The following is a 14,726-nucleotide window of genomic DNA, read 5'->3' as shown; positions in this document are numbered from 1 at the left end:
GTAAGTGTGTTAACCCTTTAGGTGTTTCACAGGAATATTAGCAAAGTGAAGGAGAAAATTCTAAATCTTCATTTTTTACACTCGCATGTTCTTGTAGACCCAGTTTTTGAATTTTTTTACAAGTGGTAATAGGAGAAAAAGCCCACAAAATTTGTAACCCAATTTCTTTTGAGTAAGGAAATACCTCATACTGTCAAGTGTTCGGCGGGCGCAGTAGAGGGCTCAGAAGGGAAGGAGCGACAATGGGATTTTGGAGAGTGAATTTTTCTGAAATGGTTTTTGGGGGGCATGTCACATTTAGAAAGCCCCTATGGTGCCAGAACAGCAGAAAACCCCACATGGCATACCATTTTGGAAACGACACCCCTCAAGGCACGTAACAAGGGGTCCAGTTAGCCATAACACCCCACAGGTGTTTGACAACTTTTCGTTAAAATCGGATGTGTAAATGGAAAAAAAAATTTTACACTTAAGTGCAGTTTTTACCCCAAATTTACCATTTGTACCAAGGGTAATGGGAGAAAATGCCACCCCAAATTTGATACCCCATGTTAGGACGTAAAATGCTTTGCAGGCGAACTACAATGCTCAGAAGAGAAGGAGTCACATTTGGCTTTTTGAAAGCAACTTTTGCTGTTTTTTGGGGGGCATGTCGCATTTGGGAAGCCCCTGTGGTGCCAGAACAGCAAAAAATACCCACATGGCATACTATTTTGGAAACTACACCCCTCAACGAACGTAACAAGGGGTCCGCTTAGCCTTAACACCCCACAGGTGTTTGACGACTTTTCGTTAAAGTTGGATGTGTAAATGAAAAAAACATTTTTTTTTTTACTAAAATGCAGTTTTTCCCCTAAATTTTACATTTTTACAAAGAGTAATAGGAGAAAATGACCCCCAAAATTTGTAACCCCATTTCTTCTGAGAATGGAAATACCTCATGTTAGGACGTAAAATGCTCTGCTGGCGAACTACAATGCTCAGAAGAGGAGGAGCGCCAATGAGCTTTTGGAAAGAGAATTAGTTTGGAATGGTAGTCAGGGGCCATGTGCATTTACAAAGCCCCCCGTGGTGCCAGAAAAGTGGACCCCCCCACATGTGACCCCATTTTGGAAACTACACCCCTCACAGAATTTAATAAGGGGTGCAGTGAGTATTTACACCCCACTGGCGTTTGACAGATCTTTGGAACAGTGGGCTGTGCAAATGAAAAATTGAATTTTTCATTTTTACGGACCACTGTTCCAAAGATCTGTCAGACACCTGTGGGGCGTAAATTCTCACTGTACCCCTTGTTACATTACATGAGGGGTGTAGTTTCCAAAATGAGGTCACGTGTCGGGGGTCCATTGTTCTGGCACTATGGGGACTTTGTAAACACATGTGGCCTTCAATTCCGGACAAATTTTCTCTTCAAAATCCCAATGGCGCTCCTTCTCTTCTGAGCATTGTAGTTCGCCCGCAGAGCACTTTAAATTCACATATGGGTTATCTTTTTACTCAGAAGAGATGGGGTTACAAATTTGGGGGGGCTTTTTCCTATTTTCCCTTGTGAAAATGAAACATTTAGGGCAACACCAGCATTTTAGTGAAAAAATATAATTTTTTTCATTTTCCCATCCAACTTTAATGAAAATTCGTCAAACACCTGTGGGGTGTTCAGGCTCACTATACCCCCCTTGTCACGTTCCGTGAAGGGTGTAGTTTCCAAAATGGGGTCACATGTGGGTATTTTTTTTTTTTTTTGCGTTTGTCAGAACTGCTGTAAAATCAGCCACCCCTGTGCAAATCACCAATTTAGGCCTCAAATGTACATGGTGCGCTCTCATTCCTGAGCCTTGTTGTGCGTCCGCAGAGCATTTTACGCCCACATCTGGGGTATTTCCTTACTCAGGAGAAATTGCGTTACAAATTTTGGGGGTCTTTTTTTCCTTTTACTGCTTGTGAAAATAAAAAGTATGGGGCCACACCAGCATGTTAGTGTAAAGATTTAAATTTTTTTACACCAACAGGCTGGTGTAGCCCCCAACTTTTCCTTTTCACAAGTGGTAAAAGGAAAAAAAGCCCCCCAAAATTTGTAGTGCAATTTCTGCCGAGTACGGCGATACCCCATATGTGGCCCTAAACTGTTTCCTTGAAATACGACAGGGCTCTGAAGTGAGAGAGCGCCATACGTATTTGAGGACTAAATTAGGGATTGCATAGGGGTGGACATAGGGGTATTCTACACCAGTGATTCCCAAACAGGGTGCCTCCAGCTGTTGCTAAACTCCCAGCATGCCTGGACAGTCAGTGGCTGTCCAGAAATACTGAGAGTTGTTGTTTTGCAACAGCTGGAGGCTCCGTTTTGGAAACACTGCCATACAAGACGTTTTAAATTTTTATTGGGGGGGGGGGGGGGGCAGTGTAAGGTGGTGTATATGTAGTGTTTTACTCTTTACCATATGTTAGTGTAGTGTTTTTAGGGTACTTTCGCACTTTCTGGTTATGGTGAATTTCCCACTAGGAGTTTGCGCTGCGGCGAAAAATTTGTCGCAGCCCAAACTTGAAGCAGGAAATTTACTGTACACCTGTCCGTGTGAATGTACCCTGTACATTCACATATGGGGGGGGCAAACCTCCAGCTGTTTCAAAACTACAACTCCCAGCATGTACTGACAGACCGTGCATGCTGGCAGTTGTACTTTTGCAACAGCTGGAGGCACACTGGTTGGAAAACCTTCAGTTAGGTTCTGTTACCTAACTCAGTATTTTCCAACCAGTGTGCCTCCAGCTGTTGCAAAACTACAACTCCCAGCATGTACTAATCACCGAAGGGCATGCTGGGAGATGTAGTTATGCAACAGCTGGAGGTATCCAACTACAACTCCCAGCATGCCGTGACAGCTGTTTGCTTTCTGGGCATGCTGGGATTTGCAGTTTTGCAACATCTGGAGAGCTACAGTTTTTAGACCAGTGAACAGTGATCCCCAAACTGTGGACCTCCAGATGTTGCAAAACTACAACTCCCAGCATGCCCAGACAACAAACATCTATGTGGGCATGCTAGGAGTTGTAGTTTTGCAAGATCTGGAGGGATATAGTTTAGAGACCACTGTATAGTGGTCTCAAACTGCAGCCCTCCAGCTGTTGCAAAACTACATATTCCAGCATGCCCAAACAGCTGTCTGGGCATGCTGGGAGTTGTAGTTTTGCAACATCTGGCTAGAGTTTAGAGACCACAGTCTCAGACTGTAGCCCTCCAGATCAACTTACCGGCTTCCGTAGGATCCCGGAAGCCGTCCTCTTCTGATGCACGTCACGCCGCCCGCCGATCACCGTCGCCGCAGCCTCCAGATTGGTAAGTGGACGTTGGCGCCCGGTGCCCTTCGGTTCCCCGTTCTGCCCCGCCTATTGTGGGTGGGCAGGACGGGGAAAACGAAAGTTAACCCCCCCGCCCCCGGTCTGCTATTGGTCGTCGCCTCTGATGATCAATAGCAGACCAATAGCAGGGATAGGAGGGGTGGCACCCATGCCACCTCCCTCCTATGCCTACAGGGGGATCGTGGGCGTCTTAGACAACCGCGATCCCCCTTATATTACGGGTCACCATAGACCCGTATGACCCGGAATCGGCGCAAATCGCAAGAGTGAATTCACTTGCGATTTGGGCCGATCGGGGGGTCTGATGACCCCCCTGGGCATTTGCGGGGTGCCTGCTGGTAGTTAAGGACGGGCGTATGGATAAGCCCTGGGTCCTTAACTACCAGGACGTCAAGGCGTATCCATACGGTTAAAGAACCATAAGAGGGCTTGTTTTTTGGTGCAACCAATTATACTTTTTAATTACACCTTTTATTTTACCATAACATTTATGGTGCAATGAAAAAAAATTTTTGTGGTAAAAAACATCTCCTTACTTTTCTGTGTAAGTGATGTACGACCTGTGCCCCCTCACCCCCATCTTCGTGTTTAGTTTTAAAATTTGCCCTCCCAACCCCAGTTTCCTCTAACAGGATTATTGTACTCCTTCCTCCCCATAGTTCTTTGGTTGCTGATGTTTGTATACTGTACCTGCCGCTCCCTGAATTGGGGCCGCTAAACTTGTACGTTTTTTACCTATTCATAAGTGTATTCAATTAACTATTACTTTGCATGTTTTAAGGGGAAGTTAGGGGGCCGTTTTTATGCAGTGCACAGTGTTTTAGTCTAATTTGTGGGTCAATAGGATTAAAAATTATACACATGTTTAAATGCTTATTATTGTAAGAAGTCAAACTTATTTTTTCATATACTGGGCTGTATTGGGGGTAATATTTTGTGCTGTGATCTTTCATTTTAATCGGTACCATTTTTGCATATATATCTATCTTTTTGGTCACTTTTTATGCCCTTTTTCTGGTATGTGATGTGGACATTTGTATAGTGCATGCCATGGAGGAAAACACACGAGAGAAGTTTTCCAGATTTTTCACAATATTTGAGTTTTTAACAAAAAATTCTGCATGAATAAACAAAGATCTACCATTAATATAAAGTACAATAAGTTACCATTAATATAAAGTACAATAAAGTACAGTGATGTACACGTGTCCTTTAGGGGAGACCCAATCACCCGGAAAATAGCGATGATCGGAGCTGTCAGGGACAGCCCAGATCATCTTGAGGGCTAGGATTTAGGTTGCAGAGCTGCGATCTCCTCCTATCCCCTGCCAATGGTCAGAACGGATTCTGACCAATGGCAGAGCAGGACAGTGGGTTGCCATGGCAACCCCCCGTTCTGCCCTCCCCTGGATGTCGAGGGGGATCGTGGGAAGAAGATGGAGGTCGGTACCTGCAGGAGAAGATGCCTGGAGATCCCCGATCGTCGCTGGAGACTGCTGGATCCCGGTTCAGGTAGGGAAACTACCCTCGTTCCGATGAGTTTCTCCAAGCCCCCTAGATACTTTAGATGTTGTGTGTAGCGTGTCTGCCATTATCTATGAGGTCCCAGTATCAAGGCACAGTGATGTACACATGTCCTTTAGGGGTTAAACTCCTTCACTCTATTTGAAGCTACCACTTCTACTGGAAGGCTATTCTCTCTAAGTAAAGTAATACTTCTTCCTGGTGTTACTTTTAAACCTTTGCCCATTGAATTGAAAACAATGTTCTCTTGTGTTGACAGACACATTAGATTGGTGCCTAGTGATCTAATGCAACTTTTACTGTATGAGGCAAGGTAGTTCTAGAGATCACCCTTAAAGGGGTACTCTGGTGAAAAACAATATTTTTTAAATCAACTCCAGATCTGTAAACGGGTGTGGAAATTTAATAAAAAACTACTTGTCCATGGGACTAAAACGGAGTAAAATCTACTTGTCCATCAGGACGCTCCACTTGTCCGGACCAATTTTCCGACACATAATCGGTGAAGTGAAACTGAAATAGTAAAAGATAATTTTGCAAATTTGGTGGTTTTCTTTTCTACACCATTTACCTTGTGGTGGAGCTAACATGTTGTTTTGATACTTTAGGCCGGCCTGATTACAGCAATACCAGATTTGTATAGCATCCGTCATGGTTTACAAATGTTTAAAAAATTCAGAACTTTTTCAAATTTTTTTATTTGCCATTTTCTTACCCCTGTAGCTTTAAAAATTTTTTTTTGCAAACCAGGCTGTATGAGGGCAAATTTTTTACATTTACCATATGGGATACATAATGTTATAATTTAAGAGTTCGTACAATTACGCACGCAACGATACTAAATATGTTTATTTTTATTATGTTTACATGTTGTTTTTATATAGGGAAAGGGGGTGATTTGAACTTTTAACATGGAAGGGGTTAATGTGTGTCTTTTAAACTTTTATTAAATTATTATTATTTTTTTTTTACACTTTATTAGACTTTTGTGACTGTGTGCTTTGCGATCCATTGATAGAGCTTAGTCCAGCCAGGCTATTATCAGGAAAGCAGAGGTAAGCCCTCCGGCTACCGCTATAGTAGCGATCCACCCCACTAGCCCACCAGGGAGCATTCACATGTCCCTTTAGACGCCACTGTCAGCTTTGACAGCGGCAATCTAAAGGGTTAATAGTTAGCCGCGGCGGCACCCGGCTACTGAGAACAGCTGGCGGTTGCAGAGTCCGGAGCCCGCTCCATACACCCTGAGTGCTGCTGCGCTAGTCAGGTCAGGCTAAGGGCTGGAAAAATTCCCCTGCCCGGCGCCCAGAAATGCATGTCCCGGGAGTCGGGCGATAGGAATTCCACATCCCTGGTAAATGACTTCAATTTAAAAATCTTAACCCTTACAGTACTTATCAGCTGCTGTATGTTCCCCTGTAGTATACAGCAGCTGATAAGTACTGGAAGGGTTAAGATTTTTAAATAGAAGTAATTTACAAATCTGTATAACTTTCTGGCCCCAGTTGATTTAAAAGATAATTAAAAAAAAAAACAAGTTTTCCACAATGCAAGTAGAAATGTAGAAGTTTGAGGAATGTATTAAATGGAAAATATGTAAGAATGCTGCGTCTGTGGAGAAAGATTTTCCTACTGACTTCCTGACAAGTAATCCAAAAAAAGCAAACTGCAGACCGCCTCTCCTCAGCTTGAGATGGCAGCTAACTAGCTTCCTGTCATTTACTGACAAATGCTGAAATAACTTCTGACTATGGGACCTATAGATTATATTGACATATCCAGACAGGTTTTGCATAAAATCCTTTGCTCTTGGGCTATTCTTACAAAGCCCATAGCACTGAAATTGTATTCCTAAAGTGCAATATTTTAATGAAAGGGATAATCCTATCTCAGACATCCTATAAATGGATGAGGATTCCACCTCTGCCTAGAACCAGGGACCTATGCACTCTGTCCCAAACAGATTAAAGGGGGTACTCCCCCATTATTTTTTTAATCAACCAATGCCAGAAAGTTAAACAGATTTGTAAATTACTATTTAAAAATCGTAATCCTTCCAGTACTGCAGTATGCTGCTGCATACTACATAGGAAGTAATTTTCTTTTTGAATTTCCTTTCTGTCTGACCACAGTGCTCTCTGTTGATACCTCTGTCCATTTTATGAACTGTCCGAGGCAGGAGAGGTTTGCTATGGGGTTTTGTTCATACTCTAGACAGTTCCAAAAATGGACAGAGGTGTCAGCAGAGAGCACTGTGGTCAGAAAGAAAATAAATTCAAAAAGAAAACAACTTCCTCTGAAACATACAGCAGCCTATAAGTATTGGAAGGGTTAAAGTTTTTAAATAGAAGTAATTTACAAATCTGTTTAACTTTCTGGCTCCAGTTGATTGAAAAAAGAAATGTTTTCCAGTGGAGCACCCCTTTAAAGAGAACTGTAAACCAGACACCTTCCCTGAGCCTTGCATTCACACTCCTTTTTTGGAACAAAGGTTTACGCTATCTGACTATTCAGGTTAAAGTGCAGATACAATGAACTTGATATTTATAGTGACCACAGGTCAGCTTTTTATGAAGCTATTAAAGCATACCTGTCGTTTGCAAAACAAAATTTAAAAAATGTGTTATTGGGTGAAAATACAGGAAGTGTGTGTGGGCAGGAGATACAGGGCTCGGTGCAGGCTCCTGGCTTGCCAATCATCCTGCTGTGTGAGCCTGGGGCAGGTCACAGAGTCTCACTGCACAGAGCCCTGCTTATCCTTGACTCTCTGCTATCAGTATTTAAAAATAATTTTTCTTATACAATATACAGTCATGGCTGTAAATGTTGGCACCCCTTACATTACATAGTTACATAGTTAGTACGGTCGAAAAAAGACATATGTCCATCAAGTTCAACCAGGGAATTAAGGGGTAGGGGTGAAAAGAAAATTAAGTATTTCTCACAGAAAAGGATTGCAGTAACACGTTTTGCTATACATATTTATTCCCTTTGTGTGAATTGGAACTAAACCCAAAAAGGGAGGAAAAAAAGCAAATTGGACATAATGTCACACCAAACTCCAAAAATGGTCTGGATAAAATTTTTGGCACCCTTAACTTAATATTTGGTTGCACACCCTTTGGAAAAAAATAACTGAAATCAGTCACTTCCTATAACCATCAATAAGCTTCTTACACCTCTCAGCCGGAATGTTGGACCACTCTTCCTTTGCAAACTGCTCCAGGTCTCTCTTATTGGAAGGGCCTTTTCCCAACAGCAATTTTAAAATCTCTCCACAGGTGTTCAATGGGATTTAGATCTGGACTCATTGTTGGCCACTTCAGAACTCTCCAGCGCTTTGTTGCCATCCATTTCTGGGTGCTTTTTGACGTATGTTATTGTTCTGCTGGAAGACCAAAGATCTTGGACGCAAACCCAGCTTTCTGACACTGGGCCGTACAGTGCGACCCAAAATCCATTGGTAATCCTCAGATTTCATGATGTCTTGCACACAACAACCCCAAAACATAATTGAACCTCCACCATATTTCACTGTAGATACTGTGTTCTTCTCTTTGTAGGTCTCATTCCATTTTCGGTAAACAGTAGAATGATGTGCTTTACCAAAAGGCTCTCTTGGTCTCATCTGTCCACAAGATGTTTTCACAGAAGGATTTTGGCTTACTCAAGTTCATTTTGGCAAAATGCAGTCTTGCTTTTTATGTCTCTGTGTCAGCAGTGGGGGTCCTCCTGGGTCTCCTGCCATAGCGTTTCATTTCATTAAAATGTTGACGGATAGTTCGTACTGACACTGATGCTCCCTGAGCCTGCAGGACAGCTTAAATATCTTTGGAACTTGTTTGGGGCTGCTTATCCACCATCTGGACTGTTCTGCGTTGACACATTTCATCAATTTTTCTCTTTCGTCCATGCCCAGGGAGATTAGCTACAGTGCCATGGGTTGCAAACTTCTTGATAATGTTGCGCACTGTGGACAAAGGTAAATCTATATCTCTGGAGATGGACTTGTAACCTTGAGATTGTTGATATTTTTCCACAATTTTGGTTCTCAAGTCCTCAGACAGTTCTCTTCTCTTTCTGTTGTCCATGCTTAGTGTGGCCCACACAGACACACAATGCAAAGACTAAGTAAACTTCTCTCCTTTTTATCTGCTTTCAGATGTGATTTTTATATTGCCCACACCTGTTATTTGCCCCTGGTGAGTTTAAAGGAGCATCACATGTTTGAAACAATCTTATCTTTCCACAATTTTGAAAGGGTGCCAATAATTTTGTCAGCCCATTTTTGGAGTTTGGTGTGACATTATGTCCAATTTGCTTTTTCCCCCTCTTTTTTTTTTTTAGTTCCAATACACACAAAGGGAATAAATATGTGAATACCAAAACATGTGTTACAGCAATCCTTTTCTGTGAGAAATACTTCATTTTCTTGAAAAATGTCAGGGGTGCCAACATTTACGGCCACAACTATCATTTTTTAGCCCATGGCGCTTTGATTCTGCACACACATTAAAAGGGGTACTCCGCACCTAGACATCTTATCCCGGGGGTCCCGCTGCTGGGGACCCACAGCAATCTCTCCTGCAGCCCCCCAGTCATTAGCTGCACAGAGCAAAGCTTTGCTCCGTGGCTGATGACTCACGATACAGGGGCCAGAGTATCGTGACGTCATGCTCCGCTCCCTCAATGCAAGTCTATGGGAGGGGGCGTGGGGGGGTACCCCTTTAAGTTCTTGAGATATATGGGTTTTACTGCACTTCTTTTTGTCAGGTAGGCATAAAGTTTATTCCAGAAAGGGGCATGAATTACTTTTTTTAGGGTGCGTTCCCACGTGCATATTTTTGCTGCAGATTTGCTGCTGCAGATTTTATTTCTCATTGACCTCAATTGGTAGAAAAATCTGTGACAGCAAACTTGCAGCAGAAAATATGCACGTGTGAACGCACCTTTAAAACTCAATATCAAATTAGTTGGGGTTTGACCCCGTACACCATAGCTGTGCAAGTGCTGCATTCTCTTCACTTTCTACCAAGCACAGCTCAGTAAACTGGGTATTGGCTGTACCTGGTACTGCTGGAATAACTAGGTTTAGCCACTACTGTGTACAGCAGTATGCCTGGTAAAAATGTAAAGAGGTTGCAGGACCCATATGGGTGCAGTTGTCCCTTCAATCAGCTGATTGACAGGATGCTGGGAGATGGATCCCACTGATATTGATGACCTATTCAAAATCTAGGCCTTCAATTCCTGGAAAATCCCTCTAATGCCCACATTATTAAATAGAGAATTGTTTTGCTGATGCAGGAAAGAAAAACTATATTTAATATTATATTGTCTGGACAGCCCATTTAAAATGTACAATTTAAATTTAGAGGAATTACTAGGAAAGCCTTATGTAGAATAACACTTGTTTTTGTCTACACAGAGAAAGTCCCCTAAAAATTCCATATGGCATAGTTATTGGTTGTCATGTAACGTAGAGAAACTGAATTTACAATACAGATATTATAAGCCAAACAACCATTAAAAAAAAAAGAAAAATGTTAAGATACTAACCTGGACCAAGTAAAGGGGATCGGTTTTGCTGGGCACTTGCCTGGTGAGGTGGCTGTGGTTCAACCAAACTAGTACTTGGAGGAGTGATTGGGGTGGTGTTGGTGTTAGGTGATGGGGCAGTCTGAACCACGGTGTTATTTCTATCCCACATATTTACAGTTTTACTGTTGTAATTGCTTGGGTCTCCCCAAGCTGAGGTACCATCATCAATTTCCATTTTACGGCGTATGGACGGTGGTGAAGGCTCTTCCCAGCCACTGGATTCAGTATTTGGATCCTTCTGCTTGGCTGACTGTGGTGATGGCACTGGCGCACCAACCCACCCAGATCCAGTCTGTTTTACAGATGCAGCTCCTCCCCAACCACTCACATTGTTGTCTTGGGGCTTGTTGCCCCAGTTTTGCTGAGGAGTTTTCACGGGTTCCCCCCAGCCTGTACCCGAATTTGCCTTAGTGCTTGTGCCATTTCCCCACCCAGTGGTCCCAGACCGTGAATTTTCACTCCACCCTGTTCCAGACTTTCCATCCGTTTCCCACCCAGCTGCATTTTTCTTTCCATCAGTCATGTGTGTTGGAACAGGTGGTACATCATTCCAGTCTCCCCCACCAGCTGTCCAGCTGGGATTTGATTTCTGTCCATCTCCCCAGCCTTGCGGTTTCGACTTGTGAGGCTCACTCCAAGTTGGAGACTTGTCCTCTTGATTAGTGGACCCGCTCCAAGCGTGACCACTTTTGGCAGCAGCATTGACAACAGTAGAGCTTGCAGGATCTCCCCACCCCCCTGGACCATTTGGCGCTTTATTTTCTACCCAACTTGCATTAACAGGAGCAGATATAGGTTGGGGGCCAACCCATCCTGATACTGAAGAGGTATTTGTACTGTTCATGATGGACCCTTCACTCTTCCCCCCTGAGTTTGAGGGTTGTGAGTTTGTACAACCCCAAGCCTCAGTCCCAATAGTCTTCTTGTCAGGCCGCTGAAATTCATCAAATTCCCATGCAATATTTTGCTTAACTGGGACCTGTCCCCATCCTGTGTTTGAAAGGACCCTTGGATCAAGGTCTTGTCTTGGCAACTGTATCTGCCCCTGATCTGTCAAACTCTTGTCCCCTCGCTGAGATTCTGCCACCCTTCCTTCATTTGGATTTCCAGCAGTGTCATTTGATGAAGTCCCAGACAATACAGATTTGGCCCTTGAGTTAATATCACTTCCCTGCTGAGGAGGATTCTGAATGGTAATACTATCCCACCCTGTTGATCCTTTTCCATTGATGTCATTACTGGAATGCTGGTTTGGAGCCTTAACCCATTCACCATTCATGTTGTTGCTTGTGCCACGGTTTGGTTGACCCCAAGGTCCAGAATGCATATTTCCATTGCTTCTCCCTCTACCCCATGCTAGTACTCCTGGGCTGGTAGGTGGTCCTGAATCCCATGCACTGACACCTGATCCATCTTTCGGAGTTGCACATCCTGATCCATTTTGTTTAGCATTTACTGCTGTACTAGCAGTATCTCCAGTTTCCTGACTGAACCCAGAACTGCAGTTTCCAGTAGCAGGGACTCCTGGTGATAAACCCCAGACTGAACTGCCTGTGCTGTCACAGCCAACCCCACTTACTTGAGAAACTGAACCATTAGCACCAGGAAGGCTTTGCAGGTGTGGTGGGATGATACTCCCCATTCCAACAGCCATTCCCCAGTTGGGCAGTCCATTTGTCTGCATTGCATTAATGGGGTTTGGTGAAGAATTCATGGAGTTAGTGTTATTTGGTCCATCAGTGTTAAGGTTCTGAGGTTGTATGCTGAAAGACACATTCTGAGAAGTGGACGTTTGTGGTTCTGTGCTCTCTTGTGACTGCAAATTTCTCCAAGCACCTAAGGTACCTGCTGTGTTTCCATTCTGGTTGCTGATATTCTGACCTATGGCACTGACTGGACTGCAAATATTTGAAGTATTACCTCCACTTAAAGTTCCTTCATGTCCAAGCACAGGCCAGGCAGCTGGATTGGCATTAGGGTTAAGGTTAAGATTAATGCCGGTATTTGAGTTGGAAGAACCCCAGCAATTCTGACTCCTACCCTCTCCAATCATGCTGTCCACCTTCCCTTCCGCACTACTGGAGGAGCAGTGTGTAATACTAGAGTTCGAGCCAGACCCTGGACCCCAAACCCTAGCCAGGTTTCCATTCCCATTTGCTCCACCTGCTCCAATGGCACTCTGGCTAGAAGTGCTTTGGATGAGTGCTCCATTGGCACCATTATTGCCATTTGCTTTCTTTGTATGTCCAGTGAAGTTGCCTTGGGCACTCGTAGCCATGCTACTTTTTTCAGAACCACAGTTGGAGGCAGAGTCAGTGTCTGTAGTACATTCTGAGGCAGATTCAGTCTCAGCTCCTGTAATGGAAGGCCACGCTTCCTTGTCAGTCCTGTCTATTATCACTTTATCCCAGCTATAACCGGTTTCACCTCTGAGTATAGGCTGCGGTCCCCAATGGGAATTTTCATAATGGTCTCCAAGACCACTGTGACAGAGATCTGGAAAGCAGAAAAGAAATTTTTTTTTTTTAGAAAATTCGAACAAAAAAGAGAAAAAAATACAGCACTCAATATTTTGCGGAGCCACTTCCTACCATGGGCTACAAATTAAACCATTTGTAAGGTTGGACACTAAAATTCACATTTTACAATGCTGATCATATACAATGAAATCTATCCAAATAAACATCTTTGAGAAGACCACCCATCACCTTATCCAGACCAGAAATTTTATGGCAAAAAAAAATAAAAAATTATATATATATATACACATATTATATATACATACATATATACATACATATATACACACACGGTCCACCTTCTTTAACCCCTTAACGACCCAGGACGTATTTTTACGTTCTTCGCCGGCCCCCCAAGATATAACAGTGACCCAGGGTCATATAGGTGACCCGGCGTCATATCGGCGGCTGTCAACGGACGGGACCCACGGATAATACCAGACAACACCGATTGGGGTGATGCCCGGCATTAACCCTTCGGATGCGGCGATCAAAGTTGATCGCCGCGTCTAAAGTGAAGGTAAAAGCGTTCCCGGCAGCTCAGTCGGGCTGATCAACTGGCTCCAGAGAGTTAAACATATTTGTAAATTACTTCTATTAAAAAATCTTAATCCTTTCAGTACTTATGAGCTTCTGAAGTTAAGGTTGTTCTTTTCTGTCTTAGTGCTCTCTGATGACACCTCCCAGTTTAGAAGAGGTTTGCTATGGGGATTTGCTTCTAAACTGGGTGGTTCCCGAGACACGTGTCATCAGAGAGCACTTAGACAGAAAAGAACAACCTTAACTTCAAAACTCATAAGTACTGAAAGGATTAAGATTTTTTTAATAGAAATAATTTACAAATCTGTTTAACTTTCTGGCTCCAGTTGATTTAAAGAAAAAAGTTTTCCACGGGAGTACCCCTTTAAAAATTGTGTGTCCTTTCACCATTTGCCATTACCGTGAAATTTCATGAAAATGTTGATCTGCTCCCCTGTTGTTGCATTTCCGTCTCAGCTGCTGTCCCTCATTCAGCAGCCCCCACCTTCTGAGATGGAGAACATGTGACTCAGGGGCCTGGCTTGGTAACATCTCTCCTGACTAGCAATGCCCCAGAGCAACCAACAAACCTGTCCTGCACATAATGCTTTGCACATTGCCTGCTGCCTTCTATACTTTGGATGCTGTGCCCCAGGTACTGCTATTCCCAATTTATTTACATATATATATTTTTTTACATTTTTTTTTTAAACAGTAGGGAAGAGCATCACAGCTTCTGCATTTCGTTGTTCCGTTCATAGGGCTCGCAGGGAGGCTGTCATGAACATGCAGGGGTGGTCAGAGTGCCTCCCTGCGAGCCCTATGAACGGAACAAAGAAATGCAGAAGCTGTGATGCTCTTCCCTTCTATTATCATTTCATTGTTGCTTTATATTGAATCGACCATCCCTCTGTCGGAATAAGTCATGGCAGTGTCAGTACCTGCACAGCAAGGTTGTGTGGTAAGACTCACTGTAAGTATAGAACCCAACAAGGGTGCCTTCAGTTGATGAAAAACTACAACACCCATCATGCCCATTTGCTGTCCGGGCATGCTGGGAGTTGTAGTTTTGTAAAAGCTAGAGGCATACGCCACCTCTCTTCCTTCCTCTGCTCTGTCTTCAGCCCCTTACCCCTCCTCCCAGGCTGCTTTCTCTGCTCTGCCCTCGGAACTGAGAAGGAGGTGGGAAGGGCAGGGAGA

The 14,726-nt window shown here is 43.5% G+C and overlaps 1 protein-coding gene across 3 annotated transcripts in view; it reads right to left on the bottom strand.

Annotated features, from left to right (window-relative positions):
* Nucleotides 1–14,726, bottom strand: part of TNRC6C (trinucleotide repeat containing adaptor 6C) — a 178,718-nt gene that overhangs the window by 43,999 nt on the left and 119,993 nt on the right. For all 3 annotated transcript variants that reach the window (XM_056550082.1, XM_056550083.1, XM_056550085.1), the window contains one exon: nt 10,447–12,984. In XM_056550082.1, coding sequence (XP_056406057.1) covers nt 10,447–12,984 — 2,538 coding nt within the window. The remainder of the gene's footprint in view (nt 1–10,446; nt 12,985–14,726) is intronic.

Source organism: Hyla sarda, chromosome 13, assembly GCF_029499605.1.
Source record: "Hyla sarda isolate aHylSar1 chromosome 13, aHylSar1.hap1, whole genome shotgun sequence".
NCBI lineage: Eukaryota > Metazoa > Chordata > Amphibia > Anura > Hylidae > Hyla > Hyla sarda.
The sequence above is the reverse complement of the archived record's forward strand: the minus strand, read 5'-3'. Positions and strand labels throughout refer to the sequence as shown.